This window comes from Girardinichthys multiradiatus, chromosome 10 (genome assembly GCF_021462225.1).
Source record: "Girardinichthys multiradiatus isolate DD_20200921_A chromosome 10, DD_fGirMul_XY1, whole genome shotgun sequence".
In the NCBI taxonomy this organism is placed as follows: domain Eukaryota; kingdom Metazoa; phylum Chordata; class Actinopteri; order Cyprinodontiformes; family Goodeidae; genus Girardinichthys; species Girardinichthys multiradiatus.
Genome location: NC_061803.1, coordinates 552,316 through 570,682, shown reverse-complemented (window position 1 = coordinate 570,682; position 18,367 = coordinate 552,316). Strand labels below are relative to the sequence as shown.

The following is an 18,367-nucleotide window of genomic DNA, read 5'->3' as shown; positions in this document are numbered from 1 at the left end:
GCCCTGAGAGGTTGCTTTTGAGGCTACAGACTGTGCCAGCCACATGGAGAGGGCACCATGACTGTGGCATTGGTGATCCCCACCAGAACAGTGAGATGTTTCCTCAATAACAAACTCTGGATCACCAGTGACCTGAAGGACCTGCTTAACAAGAAAAAACAGCCTTCAGAGAGGGAGACAGAGAATCATTGAGGAGCTTACAGCAACTTAACGTCAAGATAAGAAACAGCAAGGAGGTGTAGAAGAAAACAATAGAGATGTGTGGACAGGGATGAAGAAGATCACAGGCTTCAAGCAGAAGGATGATCAGACTGATGGAGGTCTGGACAGAACCAATGAACTAAACACATTCTTCAATAGGTTCAGTTCAGAAACAAGCTTCACATCCTCCTCTCCTGCTCACAGCCAAACAGACATCCCATCTTCCTTTGACCCACAGGACCCACAGCTGTCCAGTAACACCTCACATTTTTTATCTTCCACCTCAACCCTAGATCCTTCTGCTTCTACATGTTTGCCTTCAACCATATAAGAAGATGCTGATGCTTCCTTTGCCTCCTCCTGTGTGTCTCAAGAAGTCAAGTGAAGATGCAACTGGAGAGACTGAATAGGAATAAGGCTGCAGGTCCAGATCATGTCAGCCCTAGAGTCTTGAAGGCCTGTGCAGAGCAGCTCTGTGGGATTCTGCAGCACCTCTTCAACCTTAGCCTGGCCCAGAAGAAGGTTCCAGTGTTGTGGAAGACCTCCTGTCTTGTTCCGGTACCAAATAAAACTCACCCATCAGTCCTCAATGACTATAGACCTGTTGCCCTGACATCTCACATCATGAAGGTCCTAGAGAGACTCCTGTTGGCCCACCTGAGTAAGCAAACAATAAACAGGACCTCCTTCAGTTTGCTTATTGCTGTGGAGTTGAAGATGCCATCAAACACCTGCTTCAACAAACCCACTATCATCTGGACAAAGCCAGCAGCACTGTGAGGATCATGTTCTTTGATTTCTCCAGAACATTTAATACAATCCAACCTGATTTGCTTTGTCAGAAACTCCAGAAGACTCAGGTGGAGGCCTCAACAATCTCCTGGATCAAAGACTACCTGACAAACAGACCACAGTTTGTGAGACTGAAGGGTTGTGAGTCTAACCAGGTAGTCAGCAGCACAGGAGCACCACAGGGGACGGTACTCTCACCATTCCTTTTCACTCTGAACACCTCAGACTTCCAGTACAAGACAGACTCCTGTCATCTGCAGAAATACTCAGATGATTCTGCAGTCGTTGGTGGATCAGAGATGGACAAGAAGCTGAGTACAGGAAGGTGGTGGACCACTTTGTGGCATGGTGTGGAAACAATCATCTCATTTTGAACGTGACTAAAACAAAGGAGATGATTGTAGATTTTAAGAGAAACAGGAATAAGTCAAAAACTATTTTCATCATGGGAGAAGAAGTGGAGGTGGTGGAGGAGTATAAATACCTCGATGTTCACCTGGACAACAGACTAGAGTGGAGATGCAACTGTGAAGCCATCTACAAGAAGGGACAGAGCAGACTGTACTTCTTGAGGAATCTTAGGTCCTTTGGTGTTTCCAGCAAGATGCTGCAGATCTTCTATAAGTCTGTTGTGGAAAGTGTGATCTCTTCTACCATCATCTGCTGGGGAAGCAGCATCAGAACCAGGGACTTAAAAAAGCTCAACAAGCTGATAAAAAAGGCTGGTTCTGTTCTGGAGACTCCTCTGGAACCTCTGGAGGTCATTGTGGACTCTTCATCGTGGATTCTTCATAAAATGAAGAACATCATGGAGAACCCTGAGCATCCTCTTCATCAAACTGTCCTACAACAACAGAGTGTCTTCAGTCAGAGGCTTCTTCAGATCTGCTGTAAGACGGAGCGCTACAGGAGATCCTTCCTGCCCACAGCCATCAGCATCTACAACGACTCTTTGAAGAAACCTTCATGATATGAGCTATAACAACATTTAATTTCCCTTTGGGATTAATAAAGTATTTTTGAATTAAATTATTCAAAAATCGTGAATCCGTCGCAGGACGACCCATCCAGAGTGGACCTCTCCTCTCGCCCATAGACTGCTGGAGATAGGCACCAGCTCCTCCGTGACCCACTATGGAAGAAGCGGTATAGAAGATGAATGGATGAATGAATGAATTGAATTAAACCTATCCAGACTCAGGAGGAGCAGAAGAACCAACATCTCCCACATTCAGAGTTCCTGCAGCAGCTGCTGTCAAATCATCACAAGTAATCACGCAGATACAAACACATAGCAGCAAACTTCCAGCCATAAACCTCCAGCCCATCCTACACGCTCACGCTCTCTCAGTCCTTCCTCCTCCTCCTCCTCCTCAACATCACACATATCGCAGTTGTAGGTCATGGAAGGTGCCCAGAGCAGCTAAACCTATCTGCCAATTATACTGTGGGTGCTTCCCCGTCTGGGTAGTGGAAAATATTATACACAAAATGAGCTTCAAACAATTGTTCTGTGAATTTTCAGTTAAAAATATTAAAAATGAATGCAGGTAAGTTGATCTCAACCTTCTTTAAGCTGAAAACAGCTTCAAGGCCTTCTTCTCACCTCTTCATGCCAATTCTCTCTGAACCACACCATCTGGTCCACGATACCCTCCAGGGAGGAGAGCAGGGTCGGGTGCAGCTCTCGTTGCATGTGCATGATTCGACTGCAGCGCCACATCGGGGCGGTGGCCCGAATGGGTCCCGGGTCAGACCCCCCTGAGTGAGGCTGGGTCCCCACAGAACTGGGCTGCTGCTGGCCAGAAGAATCTAAGGGCAAAGGGACCAGGAAGCAGGAAGTTGAACAGAAACACGCTAAATAGTAGAAATAGAAGAAATTCATCAATTTGTCTCCTAACTTCTCTCTGCTGTAGCAGGAACACGGAAATACTCCAAGTTCTACATCTTTATTTAATTTGCTGCCTTCTGTCTCATTAGAACAAAGAACATCCTTGAATTTGATCAGGACTTTATTTGACACATAAACACAGAGTTTTATGAATGCATGAAGTGGAAGGAAACTGATCCAGGCTTTGGATTTGTTTAAGTTTAAAATTGATTTAAAATCCTCAAAATGAAGTGTAAATTTGTTCTCGGTCTCGCTGATCCGATTCTTAGCTGAACCGCCTTCCAATGCAGTCAGAGCCGTGTTGAAGTGGTTTGTCCTAATCATCTGTAGAGACCTACGTTTTCTCCTTTCCAAAGCAGGTCAAACCCCGTCAGACTGGATGGAGAACATCGGTTTTCCAGTCTGTATACAAATTCTCAAACATAAAGATATAAAATTCTAATATTTTGTGAAGAATCAACAACAAGTGGGACACAATCATGAAGAGGAATGAAATTTATTGGATGTGTCAAACCTTTTTAATAAATAAAAAACTGAAAAGTGGGGCGTTCAATATTATTCAGCCCCTTTTACTTTCAGTGCAGCAAACTGAGTCCAGAAGTTCAGTGAGGATCTCTGAATGATCCAATGTTGTCCCAAATGACTGATGATGATAAATATAATCCACCTGTGTGTAATCAAGTCTCCGTATAAATGCACCTACTCTGTGATAGTCTCAGGGTTCTGTTCAAAGCGCAGAGAGCATCATGAAGACCAAGGAACACACCAGGCAGGTCAGAGATACTGTTGTGGAGAAGTTTAAAGCTGGATTTGGATACAAAAAGATTTCCCAAGCTTTAAACATCCCAAGGAGCTCTGTGCAAGCAATCATACTGAAATGGAAGGAGTATCAGACCACTGCAAATCTACCAAGACCCGGCCGTTCCTCTAAACTTTCATCTGGAACAAGGAGAAGACTGATCAGAGATGCAGCCAAGAGGTCCATGATCACTCTGGATGAACTGCAGAGATCTACAGCTGAGGTGGGAGAGTCTGTCCATAGGACAACAATCAGTCGTACTCTGCACAAATCTGGCCTTTATGGAAGAGTGTCAAGAAGAAAGCCATTTCTCAAAGATATCCATAAAAAGTATCATTTAAAGTTTGCCACAAGCCACCTGGGAGACACACCAAACATGTGGAAGAAGGTGCTCTGGTCAGATGAAACCAAAATCAAACTGTTTGGTCACAATGCAAAATGATATGTTTGGTGTAAAAACAACACAGCTCATCACCCTGAACACACCATCCCCACTGTCAAACATGGTGGTGGCAGCATCATGGTTTGGGCCTGCTTTTCATCAGCAGGGACAGAGAAGATGGTCAAAATTGATGGGAAGATGGATGGGTCCAAATACAGGACCATTCTGGAAGAAAACCTGTTGGAGTCTGCAAGAGACCTGAGACTGGGACAGAGATTTATCTTCCAACAAGACAATGATCCAAAACATAAAGCCAAATCTACAATGAAATGGTTCACAAATAAACGTATCCAGGTGTTGGAATGGCCTAGTCAAAGTCCAGACCTGAATCCAATGGAGAATCTGTAGAAAGAGCTGAAGACTACTGTTCATGAACGCTCTCCATCCAACCTCACTGAGCTCCAGCTGTTTTACAAGGAAGAATGAGCAAGAATTTCAGTCTCTTGATGTGAAAACTGATAGAAACAAACTCCAAGAGACTTGCAGCTGTAATTGCAGCAAAGGGTGGAGCTACAAAGTATTAATGCAAGGGGGCTGAATAATATTACACGCCCCACTTTTAGTTTTTGATTTGTTAAAAACGTTTGACACATCCAATAAATTTCATTCCTCTTCAAGATTGTGTCCCAGTTGTTGTTGATTCTTCACAGAAAATTTTAATTTTATATCTTTATGTTTGAAGCCTGAAATGTGGCAAGAGGTTGAAAAGTTCAAGGGGGCTGAATACTTTCACAAGGCACTGTAGATCAAACACAGGTGGACGCGATTAAAGACCTGAAGGCAGCTGGTTGCCCACCAGTTTATTTGGGGGTATATGAGTAAAGGGGAGCGCATACAAATTCTACTCAATAATTCTGCCCCATTTGTGTTGATTTGACACATAAAAGCCCAGTAAAATACATGAAGTTTGTTGCTTTAACAGAAAACTGGTTTAGGGGTGTCAATACTTTTGGGAGGTTCTGTAGATATAATAGAGAAAAAACAAAAGAAACACAAACCAGAACGGTTCTTATTGAAGTCCAGATATACAACAGACCGTATTGACTTACCACTTTTGTAGCGCTCCCTCTGCTCGATCTTCAGCGTCAGGTAAAGGGTCCGGATCGGGAAGTACACAGCCTGCGGATACACTCGTCCCACCTAGCAGATAAAAGGGGGTCAAAGATCACATTTCAAAGACTCCCCTCAGGACCCCAAAAGGAGAAAGAAAGGAGGCAAACAGAGGTGGAGGAGGGGCTGATGAAGATAGACAGGCAGAGATGGAAAAATATGCTGTGTGTGTGTGTGTGTGTGTGTGTGTGTGATGATCCCAATACAACCACAGAGCTCTGTGTCAGAAGAAGATTCAGGAGTTAAAAGCATGTCAGGACTCAGTTACAAAACTAAATGTGACTGATGATGAAACCGACTTCAAGAAAAGTCCCAGAGGGCACTGGAAGGGTTGAGGTGGGGAAAGAGGAGCTTCAACCAGGAAATCAGCTCAAAGTTAGAGGAGGCGGAGCCTTTGATATCAGAAGCATCAGATGGATTCAGACCTGGCTGCTCTATAATGTAGAAATGTGTGAGGAAGAGGTCAAAGGTCAGCATGGAGTTACCAGCAGCACCGTTTCACTGGAAACACTTTTAGGGGTAAATTAATCAGCCATCACCCCATCTGTTTATCCATCCATCCAACATCCATCCATCCAACATCCATCCATCCAACATCCATCCATCCATCTGTTTATCCTTCCATCCAACATCCATCCATCCATCCATCCATCCAACATCCATCCATCCATCTGTTTATCCATCCATCCAACATCCATCCATCCATCTGTTTATCCTTCCATCCATCTGTTTATCCATCCATCCAACATCCATCCATCCAACATCCATCCATCCAACATCCATCCATCCATCCAACATCCATCCATCCATCTGTTTATCCATCCATCCAACATCCATCCATCCAACATCCATCCATCCAACATCCATCCATCCATCTGTTTATCCTTCCATCCAACATCCATCCTTCCATCCAACATCCATCCATCCATCTGTTTATCCATCCATCCAACATCCATCCATCCATCTGTTTATCCTTCCATCCAACATCCATCCATCCAACATCCATCCATCCATCTGTTTATCCTTCCATCCAACATCCATCCATCCATCCAACATCCATCCATCCAACATCCATCCATCCATCTGTTTATCCTTCCATCCAACATCCATCCATCCAACATCCATCCATCCATCTGTTTATCCTTCCATCCAACATCCATCCATCCATCCAACATCCATCCATCCATCTGTTTATCCTTCCATCCAACATCCATCCATCCATCCATCCATCCAACATCCATCCATCCATCTGTTTATCCATCCATCCAACATCCATCCATCCAACATCCATCCATCCATCTGTTTATCCTTCCATCCAACATCCATCCATCCATCCATCCATCCAACATCCATCCATCCATCTGTTTATCCATCCATCCAACATCCATCCATCCAACATCCATCCATCCAACATCCATCCATCCATCTGTTTATCCTTCCATCCAACATCCATCCTTCCATCCAACATCCATCCATCCATCTGTTTATCCATCCATCCAACATCCATCCATCCATCTGTTTATCCTTCCATCCAACATCCATCCATCCAACATCCATCCATCCATCTGTTTATCCTTCCATCCAACATCCATCCATCCATCCAACATCCATCCATCCAACATCCATCCATCCATCTGTTTATCCTTCCATCCAACATCCATCCATCCAACATCCATCCATCCATCTGTTTATCCTTCCATCCAACATCCATCCATCCATCCAACATCCATCCATCCATCTGTTTATCCTTCCATCCAACATCCATCCATCCATCCATCCATCCAACATCCATCCATCCATCTGTTTATCCATCCATCCAACATCCATTCATCCATCCATCCATCTGTTTATCCTTCCATCCAACATCCATCCATCCATCTGTTTATCCTTCCATCCATCCATCCATCCATCTGTTTATCCTTCCATCCAACATCCATCCATCCATCCATCCGTTTATCCTTCCATCCAACATCCATCCATCCATCCAACATCCATCCATCCATCTGTTTATCCATCCATCCAACATCCATTCATCCATCCATCCATCTGTTTATCCTTCCATCCAACATCCATCCATCCATCCATCCAACATCCATCCATCCATCTGTTTATCCATCCATCCAACATCCATCCATCTGTTTATCCATCCATCCAACATCCATCCATCCATCCGTTTATCCTTCCATTTGTTTATCCATCCATCCATCCATTTATCCTTCCATCTGTTTATCCATCCATCCATCCATTTATCCTTCCATCCGTTTATCCTTCCATCTGTTTATCCATCCATCCAACATCCATCCATCCATCCATCTGTTTATCCATCCATCCATCCATCCATCTGTTTATCCATCCATCCATCCATCCATCATCCATCCATCCATCCATCTGTTTATCCATCCATCCATCATCCATCCATCTGTTTATCCATCCATCCATCATCCATCCATCTGTTTATCCATCCATCCATCCATCCATCTGTTTATCCATCCATCCATCATCCATCCATCTGTTTATCCATCCATCCATCCATCCATCATCCACCCATCCATCTGTTTATCCATCCATCTGTTTATCCATCCATCCATCCATCTGTTTATCCATCCATCCATCCGTCCGTCCGTCCAACATCCATCCATCCGTCCGTCCATCCATCCATCATCCGTCCGTCCATCCATCATCCATCTATCATCCATCCATCCGTCCGTCCATCCATCTGTCCATCATCCATCCATCCATCCATCTGTTTATCCATCCATCCAACATCCATCCATCTGTTTATCCATCCATCCATCAATCTGTTTATCCATCCATCCATCCATCCGTTTATCCTTCCATTTGTTTATCCATCCATCCATCATCCATCCATCTGTTTATCCATCCATCCATCCAACATCCATCCATCCATCTGTTTATCCATCCATCATCCATCCATCTGTTTATCCATCCATCCATCATCCATCCATCTGTTTATCCATCCATCCATCCACCCATCATCCATCCATCCATCTGTTTATCCATCCATCTGTTTATCCATCCATCCATCCATCTGTTTATCCATCCATCTGTTTATCCATCCATCCATCTGTTTATCCATCCATCCATCCGTCCGTCCATCCATCCATCATCCGTCCATCCATCATCCATCTATCATCCATCCATCCGTCCGTCCATCCATCTGTCCATCATCCATCCATCATCCATTCATCCATCATCCATCCATCTGTTTATCCATCCATCCAACATCAATCCATCTGTTTATCCATCCATCCAACATCCATCCATCCATCCGTTTATCCTTCCATCTGTTTATCCATCCATCCAACATCCATCCATCCATCCGTTTATCCTTCCATTTGTTTATCCATCCATCCATCATTCATCCATCTGTTTATCCATCCATCCATCCATCCATCCAACATCCATCTGTTTATCCATCCATCCATCCATCATCCATCCATCTGTTTATCCGTCCGTCCGTCCGTCCATCCATCCATCTGTTTATCCTTTCATCTGTTTATCCATCCATCATCCATCCATCCGTCCATCCATCCATCCATCATCCGTCCATCCATCCATCCATCCGTCCATCCATCATCCATCCATCCGTCCATCCATCCATCCATCCATCCATCCGTCCATCCATCATCCATCCATCCGTCCATCCATCCATCATCCGTCCATCCGTCCATCCATCCATCCTCCGTCCATCCATCCATCCATGACAAAGACCCATAGTTAACCAAAAGATTAGTGACTCTAAGGTTGTCCAGGTGAAACCTTCAGGTCATGAAGACCTCATCAGACACCAGGAACTAGTGTGTCCAAGTTGCAACATGTCACCGACAACCTTGTTCGTAATGAATCATTCAGACAGAAAGTTTGGAAAGGATTTTCTGTTTCTAATAACCTCGTTTACTCCAGGTAGTAAATATGTGTTTCCTTAATGTCTCCTCAGCGTTTTAAAGCAAGAGAAGAGGCAGAGATTTCAAATAAAAAAATACACTTTGGAGGTGAAGGTAAGGCAGTTTTAAGTGGCAGCTAACAGCTTCATTAATGATGCAAGAGGAAGAGGAGGCAGAGAGGAAGAGGAGGCACCAGAGATCATCACGCTAATGGGAAGATAAGAGATGTCTTATTTTATCGAAGACGAGGTAAACTGAGGGGAAGAGGGCGCGAGGTAGACAAGGTGGAGGTGCTGAGATTCTCAGCTAACGTCTGATTCATCTCCCCGCCTGCCCCCAGGCGCTTCTCTCTTCACCTTCATCAATATTTCAACATACGTTTTTTAAACACCCCACCGCCGCAGAGACACTCTAAATAATTCAGACGAGCAGCAGAGATAAAGAATGTCATGAATCAGAAAGCATTTTACTCTTTACATGGAGGAAAAGGTGTCAACCCTTTACCCTTCAGGTGTTAAAGGACGACTGGGAGGAGCCAACATCCACTCAGCTAGCTGATACCAGGTAAACAAGCTGATTAAATGCCAGGTTAGGGTTCTTATTTTTAGCCGGTTATTCTAAGCAAGTGTTTCATTGACCTTTTAAAGGTTTAATTCAAACAAATCCTCAAAATTGGCAGCTTCATGGGTGCAGCTCAGGTGTTTTGTTTTAGTCATTTAATGTTTAAAAGTTTGTCTCTGAATCAGCATGAAGGAAACACAAAAGCAGTTAAATGAACAGCCTTTTAGCTCTCACTGTTTCCAGTGAGTCCCATCCTGGTAGCTCCAACAAACCATAAAGTGGGTCAGGTTGCCCTAGAGTGTCAAGCCAGATTTGTTCTACCATAGAGGGAAACAAGGATATTCCTTCTGTTGCATTATTTCCTTTATAGAAATAAAGGAACCTGCATCTGATCCAAGAACCAAACTGCATAGCTGCTGCATGTTTTCTGGAGAGATTATTACAGATGGGTTGATTATTATTATTATTATGTTTTTATCACAATAAAAAGATAATGATAAACACCGATTATGTTTTCCAACACCAGAAACTAAGGCTCGGGTTCCTGTGTTCCACTGCTGGTTCTGTGAGAACTTCAGTAAATATCAATATGTTAAAAAACAGAATTAAATAGAATTATTGTGTGTTGATTAGCAGGTTTTTCTGAATGTAAGTAGTACCCTCAAGTAGCCTAATACTTAAAATACTGGGTCAGTTTTATCGTGTTTTTGGGGATCTGAATGTATGCAGTGCTGTAGGGTCAGATCTATTGATCTAGAATCAGCGATTCGTTTTTAAACACTTCTGGTCAACATGACCATCGTCATCACACCACACAATACCCTGATCCAGCTATCGCCCTCCTCACTGTGCATGAAGCTGTGCTCTTGTCCCAGCATCCATACAAGGCAACAACGCTGCTCATGTGTTCATAGAGGTGACAATGAACACATGAGTCAATGCCGGATGGGCCTCTTAGAAATGATATAAAAAGCAAAGACAAACAGAAACATGTAAGCTGAGATCCCAGCTGAGGAGGGACGACATCTACTCCACATCGATCCTTCTCGTCTTCTTCTTGTCTCCCACTGATCATCCCCCAGTCTTTCTAAACCCTTTTAGAAATATTCCAGCTCTGCTGAGAGGAAGGCTGTTTGTCATCCAAGCTGCTCTTTGAAGATCACCCTCTTCAAATTGTGCGGAAATAATACTCCATTAGGCAAAGCAAATTAGTCCTCGCTTTAATTACTAGCTCTGTTCCCGCAGTGCGGATGCGCGCAATATTAACTTTATAATCATTTCTTGAACAAATCATTTAAAAGCCAATTCACCAGAGAGCAGTGAAAGCCTATAAATTGCGGTAAAAAGGACAGTGAAAGAAACTGAATGGTTAATTTGTTAAATAGAAAGCAGGAGAGAGAGACCACTTTGGTTTAAATGCAGCAAATTCATCTTGATTAGAGAGACGTGGATGAGGACTAACGCTTCCACAGCAACCAGATGTGCTGCCTAAAGAAGAAATGATTAATATGTGAAATCCAGTCATTGGTGCAAGATCAGAAGATGTGACAAGGCTCTGATGTCTGTGACAACACATGAGGAACATAATCTGGATTTAGGTCTTACCTGGCTGATAAGGTTCAGCAGAGGTTTGCCCTCTGACCCGACCAAGCAGGTTAGAAGCTGAGGTATCCAGGCCAGCCACTGGATGGGTGGAACTCCAATGCAGTATTTGTCCACAGCATCAGCTAGTGTGTTCTTGTCATCAAAGCTGAGTAGCCAAAGAACCTGCAAAAGGCAAGGCAAGAAATGTGAGAAAGGAACTGCCTTGGTTCAGATATGTTCATGTCAGAAGGTTAGATGATGGTCAGAGAAGAACGTGTCCCTAAGGTAGAGATGTTGGCACCATGTTTCCCGGTCAGGGGAGCCGGTTAGTGTGTTAACCCCTGGTGCCAACGATGGCCTTGACTTGGTATGGATCTATTATGGGAAGCGATCTGCTGTGTGAACTGCTGGACTGGAATCGATCCAATTACTGGTCTGGTCTCGTAGTTTGCAGAGTGTCAGCAGCATCAATAATTTATGAGCAAGATTAGGTCAAGAAACTGGGGAATTTCCAGTAAGACATGATGGAGGCCATTGGTTACATCACCAACATCCATATTCAGACACACGACATCTTCACCTTCTGTCTACATCCTCCTCCTTCTCACCACCTCCATTAGTCACCTTTGCCAGGTACTTGCGAGACTTGCTCTCGTTCTGGTGGCGGCAGGCGTGCAGGTAACAGGTGATGGCGGAGACTCCCAAGTGGAGCTGACGATCTTTGACAAAAATGTTCTCCAGGTAATCTCCCCACATGGCCCAGGCTTTCACCAGGACATCGTGCATCTGCACAGCTGCTGAAAAGGCCTTATTGGCCTCCTCGGACCTACAAGAAGGAAGTAAGGAGTGTCAGAGAGGAACGGAGCATACAGGACACCAGGCAGTAAATATAGATGAGGCCTAGCAGGCAGCGGCTGTTATTTTAAACTTTTTACAGGATGGAGAACAGACTGGAAACAGTAGTTTGAACTTCGTTTGCTTTATTTTCTGCTTGAAATAAAGACCTGCATGGATTATTAGGATGTTCCCTGACAGCATCCTGCTTTAACCCTGCGTGATTTATTACATTTTATTCTGTTATAATAATAAAAGGTCTGAATCAAACCATGTTCTATTATTGATCTTCTGATTATACAGAGAGACAAAAGTCTCCTTACTCATATGCAAAAACACAGACACTAACTATAAAATCTAAAGAAACAACATTGCTAATTAGGATTATTTTCAGGTTGTATTTCAATAAACAACTGAGCATTCAGGCACAATAATGTTAGAAGCGGCTGAATATCTGGCAGAAAGCAACAGAAAGGTGAAATCTGTCAGCAGAACCAGGTTTTCAGCGCACATTTCTGCTGACTGGGAAAAATATTCTGAACCATCAGCTGTTCTCACAACACTGGGCGACTTCTAGCTACATGCTGGCACTCAGTTCAGCCCCTGATTAATAAACAAACCACATGAGGCACCACGACACTGACATCCTCCAGTCAGAACAAGGAGACAGGCCCGGTGAAGAAAAGTCCTCCTGAATTACAGTATTTTAGGAGTGCTTCCAAACTTCCTAACAGCTGAATGTCTCCCAAACCAATCAATTAAAATCTGGTGTAATGGGAGGCATTTTGGCATGAGATTAAAAATGGGAGCCTGATTGCTTTGGGATTCAGAACCTCCAGTATTACTTAATGGGCTCTCCTCAGCCTCTTTGCAACCCTAACCCAAGTACATTAACAGTTTCCACTACCTGGCTCAACAGGCCCAACAGACTGACACCCGTTTAATTGAAAGATCCCAGAATACACACACACACACACACACACTCTAACCACTCTGCTGTTATTTCTCCCCCGGTGTGGAGGAAACTTAATGATTGCAATAAACCCTACTGAGGTGGAGGCAAGTTCTGCTGATCCCAAAGATTCCAGTAAATTGCCTCCAGTTAATTATTGAGCTGCATATACATTTAATAAGCCTGCCTCAATCTGTCTTTTACCCCTGAGGACCCCATGTCATGTCAAAGATGATGGCAACGTGTGGGGGAGGGGAAGTATGAGTCTGGATCTGCATACAGACAGCAGCTGTTATGAAGCAAAGAACCCTGCAGTCAGAAGAAGATACTGGCTCTATAACATTAAATATTATTTTTAAATGTTTGGTATTTCTTAAAAACCTTCCTGTAAACATCAGGACATCCTTGTTTCCCTCTTTGACAGAACAAATCTGGCCTGACACTCTAAGGCAACTTGACCCACCTTATGGTTTGCTGGAGCAACCAGGACGAGACTCCTGGTAAAAACAGGAAAGTTGAAGCAGCAGCACACTTCAGAACTAAAGTAGGAACCTTCTCCCGGAGCAACGGTAGTTTTCTGGAGTCATTAGAAGACTGGTTGAACTTCATCTCAGTAGAAACGTCTCTGTTTATATCTTCGGATAACAGTTTTTTCAACCACAGACTTGCAGTTTCTGCCCATCTGAGGCGACTAAGGGAGTAAACGCTTCAACTAAAGTTCATCTAGTGGTTCAATCTGTTGACTGTCGGTGTAACAGTGTTTATGCTCAGATAACACAGATAAAAACAGTCACAACAGATTTTAGCAACAGATTTTAAGTCTGAAAGAAGGCACAGTATGTGTGCAGTGCTCTTCTGGAAGATCTCCAGCTTCATTTAATAAACATCTGTTATAGTTGTCAGTTTGGAGGGATTTTACTTCTTTTTCAGAATATAACTGCTGGGACATCAATCACAGTTTATTATTGTCAACTGAACACCAGGTTACCCCTTCCAAAGGAAACCTTATAGAGAGGAAAAACTCTCTTGCAGATGGACAGGATGTAGGGATCGGTACACAAAGTTTCACTGTTTTATTGATGTTTTACATTGTTATCGCTGTGATTTTTATTGTTTTGATGTCTGTTGCCATTTCCTCTCAGCGTGCAGGCCAGAATGTTGTGTTATAAACAGCAACAGGTCCTGCTGCTGTGCCACCGAAAGCTAACAGATTAACAGGCTGCAGAGTGGTTGTGGTGGACCTCTTTGCTGTATGATTTGTCTGCTCGACACAGCAGCACTCATGCAGACAGGAGCGGTTCTGGGTAAATGAGTACAATAGAAACGGGTATTAGCAGAACAGCAGGAGGACATACTTGTTGATTTGAGCCAAGAACATGCCCTTGAGAGCGTAGAACTCAGCAGTCATCTCCTTGGTGAAATACTTCAGGTTGGTCGACTCGATCACCTCTAAACCCTAAGAAATGAAGATGAGGAGAACTTTCAGAAAAGTTTCAGAGAGAAATCACATTTTTCTGTTTTAGATAACACACCAGAACCAAACAGCTCACTGTTCATTAAGAAGTAACAAAGAAGCTAAACTTCCATTACGGTGAGTCTCTGATTAGGTGTCTCTATGTACCGCTGTGACAAACGACGTGAAGCACAGGGAGGAAACGCAGAGAACCAGAGAAGGGAAGGAACAATGTCTACTGGCACTTTTAATGACTTGTGGAGTGCTGAACAGCCTCTATTAATCAGAGCACTCTGTGGGCTTAAGAGCAGGCTCTTGAGTTATAAGTCTCTCTGCTATAACCTGTCACCTACAGCCATCCCAGCCCCTTCTTACGCTTTCACACAAAGAAACACAGCAGGCGGGAGCTGAACACTGACATATTCACAGGACACAGACTGATTATTACACATATATGTATTTATGTAATTATGCTGTATTATCAGGATGTGTGTAAATAGTTCTTGTTCCCAACGTTGGCAGGTGATGTTGGTCATTTGAACATCTCATATGTTAGAAGATGCTTACCTGCATGCATTCATTCTTGCCCATGACACCAGCCAGCTGCAGGTAACACTTGACCTGCTGCCTGATCTTCTGGAAGCAGTCCACAATGGGCACCGTGGGGATGGTATGGATACGACTCAGAATGTCCAGAGCCACGTTCACCAACCCCTGAGGAACCAGCACGACATGGACCCATCAATGCCACAGCAACTTAAAGGGACCCTTTTGAGATTCTGATGAAATGTTAGAAGCAGTTAATATCTCACCATAGTAGGCTGGAGGTGGTGCGGCATTAATAATATTCCCATGAAGAACAAATGCTAAGAACAACTATTTAAAAAGGTTCAGAACATTGCTTTTCCACTGATGGCTTTGGGACTAGAGCCGTTTTAAGAAGATGGAAGTCTGTGTGGTTCTGGTCCTTCTCGGACTATCTTAGCCTCTGGGTCCAGCTAATCTGGATTTATACTAATTAAAGACAACAACAGTTATCTACTGAGGGTAAGAGATGAACTGCTTCCCACTTTTCTTTTGTTACAAACCAGAAATATTCCTTTAAAAACTAAAAACCTCTGATGATTTCTGCATGTATGAAGCGTCCCTCGAACTCGGACCAGTACCTGTTTACGAGCGATCTTCCCATACTGAATGATAGCAGAAGCTGAGGCATGAACTCCCAGCATGGCGTTGTTGTTGATGTTGTTCGGGTCGTGTTGTGTGTTGGTCTCGTATGCCGTCACTATAGCTGCAGAGGGAGGAAAAACAGTGATTAAGATGACGTTTCTTACAATGACAAAGAGAGCGAAGATGTTCTGCTGCCAGGATCGCAGGAGGACACCGGGGACGGCAGACATATTGAAGAGCAAATGAACCATGGAGATGGATTCCATCAACTAAGATTCCACTTCGCTTTAGGTTTGAAGGCTGTCGAGTATAAATGAAGTGGATTTTATTGGCGTGCCGCTGCCAGCAACACCATCATTATTTTAGCCCTCAGTGCCACGTGGAGCTCAAGTTGCTTGAGACATCACATTTTGCAGTGGCTGCCTCTCTGAACGGTTTCAAAGTCACTCCTGGAGAGAGCAGAGCACTGACCAGAGATGTGTGTGTGTAATGTCCTCTGTGCCATAGAGAGCTGACATTTGGAAATGCACAGACACCCTGAGGCGGTTCTTCACACCGTGGCCTTTTAAAGAAGACCCCTTCCTACAACTCACAGAACCCAAACAGCCATCTGAGAAGGTGTCTAGGTTAACGTGGCATCTTTCAGCACATGTGCTGGGCTCAGAAGAACCTGGCTACACTTACTGCGGGTCACATTAAGGAGGAAAACATCAACCTGAGAGTATTTGTCACCTTGGTAGTGGTGCTGGCGCCACATGAATATGCTGCTCCAGTGAGAGAGGTCATCTGAAACAATGGGCAGTCGATTCCTCCACGTCTTCACCACTGTCTTCATGTCATGGAGGCTGGTGCTGCGGCCCAGGTTTGTGGGCTGAAGCCCTGCATTAATCTGAGCTGCTTCCTGGAGCTCAATGATCTGCTGAGCCGCCTGGAGACAGATGATGAGGATTAAAAGCAGTTCTCGCTCGTTTTGCATCTCTGAGACAACATTCAGTCATCTTCCTGCTCACTTTAAACAGACTTTAAATGAAAATAACAGACCTATCATTATGCACACAATGAACACAAACAGCCAGCAGAAGGAAATGGTTCTCATGTGGATTTAATGTCCATCTGACTTTAATCCTGGTAATAATCTGTTCGTGCAGCTAAACAAATGAAAGCTGTTATTTAAACCTGCAACCTTGTTTGCACAGCGTTACACACACCGAGTCCATCTGCTGAACACAGATGCCTGCTCACTTACTGTAAGCCTTCTCGTATCAAACATTGTTTTTCTCTTCTATCTATGACCCAAAATCACCATCATAAAAGGTTGTATAGTTAAAACACCCAAACGGACCCCTGCCCCAACAAAACACAGTTTAAACTTGACTAGGAATTTTCTACAGGGGTATTAGAGTAAAGGGGCTGATCACATTATAAACATCATTTTATTTGTAAAATCATTTAAAAACCCTGAATCATTTCCTCCCCAACCACAGTTATTCACTACGCTGTGTTGGTCTGTCGCATTAAATCCCAGACAAATAAAGCAGGTCTGTGGTGATAATGGGAAAACTTTGCTGAGCTCCAGATTCAACCAGAGTTTTAACGTCTCCACCCCAGGCATGAAGCTGAGCTCCTTCAGAAACGGACTGCTGCATCCTAGGTGCACAGAGCAGCGTTATCACAGGTCCTTTCTCCCAGTAGCTTTATAACCATCACTGCTCCCAACAGACTCAGTAAGTATTTACGCCCCCTGCTGTTTTTATGCACAAACATGCATGCACATATACAGGGGTTGGACAATGAAAGTGAAACACCTGTCATTTTAGTGTGGGAGGTTTCATGGCTAAATTGGACCAGCCTGGTAGCCAGTCTTCATTGATTGCACATTGCACCAGTAAGAGCAGAGTGTGAAGGTTCAATTACCAGGGTAATAGCACAGTTTTGCTCAAAATATTGAAATGCACACAACATTATGGGTGGCAAGTCTTTGTGATGTATCAAGAGCCACGGTATCCAGGGTAATGTCAGCATACCACCAAGAAGGACGAACCACATCCAACAGGATTAACTGTGGACGCAAGAGGAAGCTGTCTGAAAGGGATGTTCGGGTGCTAACCCGGATTGTATCCAAAAAACATAAAACCACGGCTGCCCAAATCACGACAGAATTAAATGTTCACCTCAACTCTCCTGTTTCCACCAGAACTGTCCATCAGGAGCTCCACAGGGTCAATATACATGGCCGGGCTGCTATAGCCAAACCTTTGGTCACTCATGCCAATGCCAAACGTTGGTTTCAATGGTGCAAGGAGCGCAAATCTTAGGCTGTGGACAATGTGAAACATGTATTGTTCTCTGATGAGTCCACCGTTACTGTTTTCCCCACATCCAGGAGAGTTACGGTGTGGAGAAGCCCCAAAGAAGCGTACCACCCAGACTGTTGCATGCCCAGATTGAAGCATGGGGGTGGATCAGTGATGGTTTGGGCTGCCATATCATGGCATTCCCTTACCCCAATACTTGTGCTAGATGGGTGCGTCACTGCCAAGGACTACCGAACCATTCTTGAGGACCATGTGCATCCAATGGTTCAAACATTGTATCCTGAAGGTGGTGCCGTGTATCAGGATGACAATGCACCAATACACACAGCAAGACTGGTGAAAGATTGGTTTGATGAAC

The 18,367-nt window shown here is 44.0% G+C and overlaps 1 protein-coding gene across 2 annotated transcripts in view; it reads right to left on the bottom strand.

Annotated features, from left to right (window-relative positions):
- The window catches only part of LOC124875128 (transformation/transcription domain-associated protein), an 81,951-nt gene that overhangs the window by 10,729 nt on the left and 52,855 nt on the right, over positions 1-18,367 (bottom strand). For both annotated transcript variants that reach the window (XM_047376996.1, XM_047376997.1), the window contains 8 exons: positions 16,427-16,622; positions 15,691-15,815; positions 15,092-15,238; positions 14,427-14,527; positions 11,910-12,111; positions 11,307-11,468; positions 5,175-5,265; positions 2,600-2,805 (listed from right to left, as the gene is read on the bottom strand). In XM_047376996.1, the coding sequence (XP_047232952.1) occupies positions 2,600-2,805; positions 5,175-5,265; positions 11,307-11,468; positions 11,910-12,111; positions 14,427-14,527; positions 15,092-15,238; positions 15,691-15,815; positions 16,427-16,622 (1,230 nt within the window). The remainder of the gene's footprint in view (positions 1-2,599; positions 2,806-5,174; positions 5,266-11,306; positions 11,469-11,909; positions 12,112-14,426; positions 14,528-15,091; positions 15,239-15,690; positions 15,816-16,426; positions 16,623-18,367) is intronic.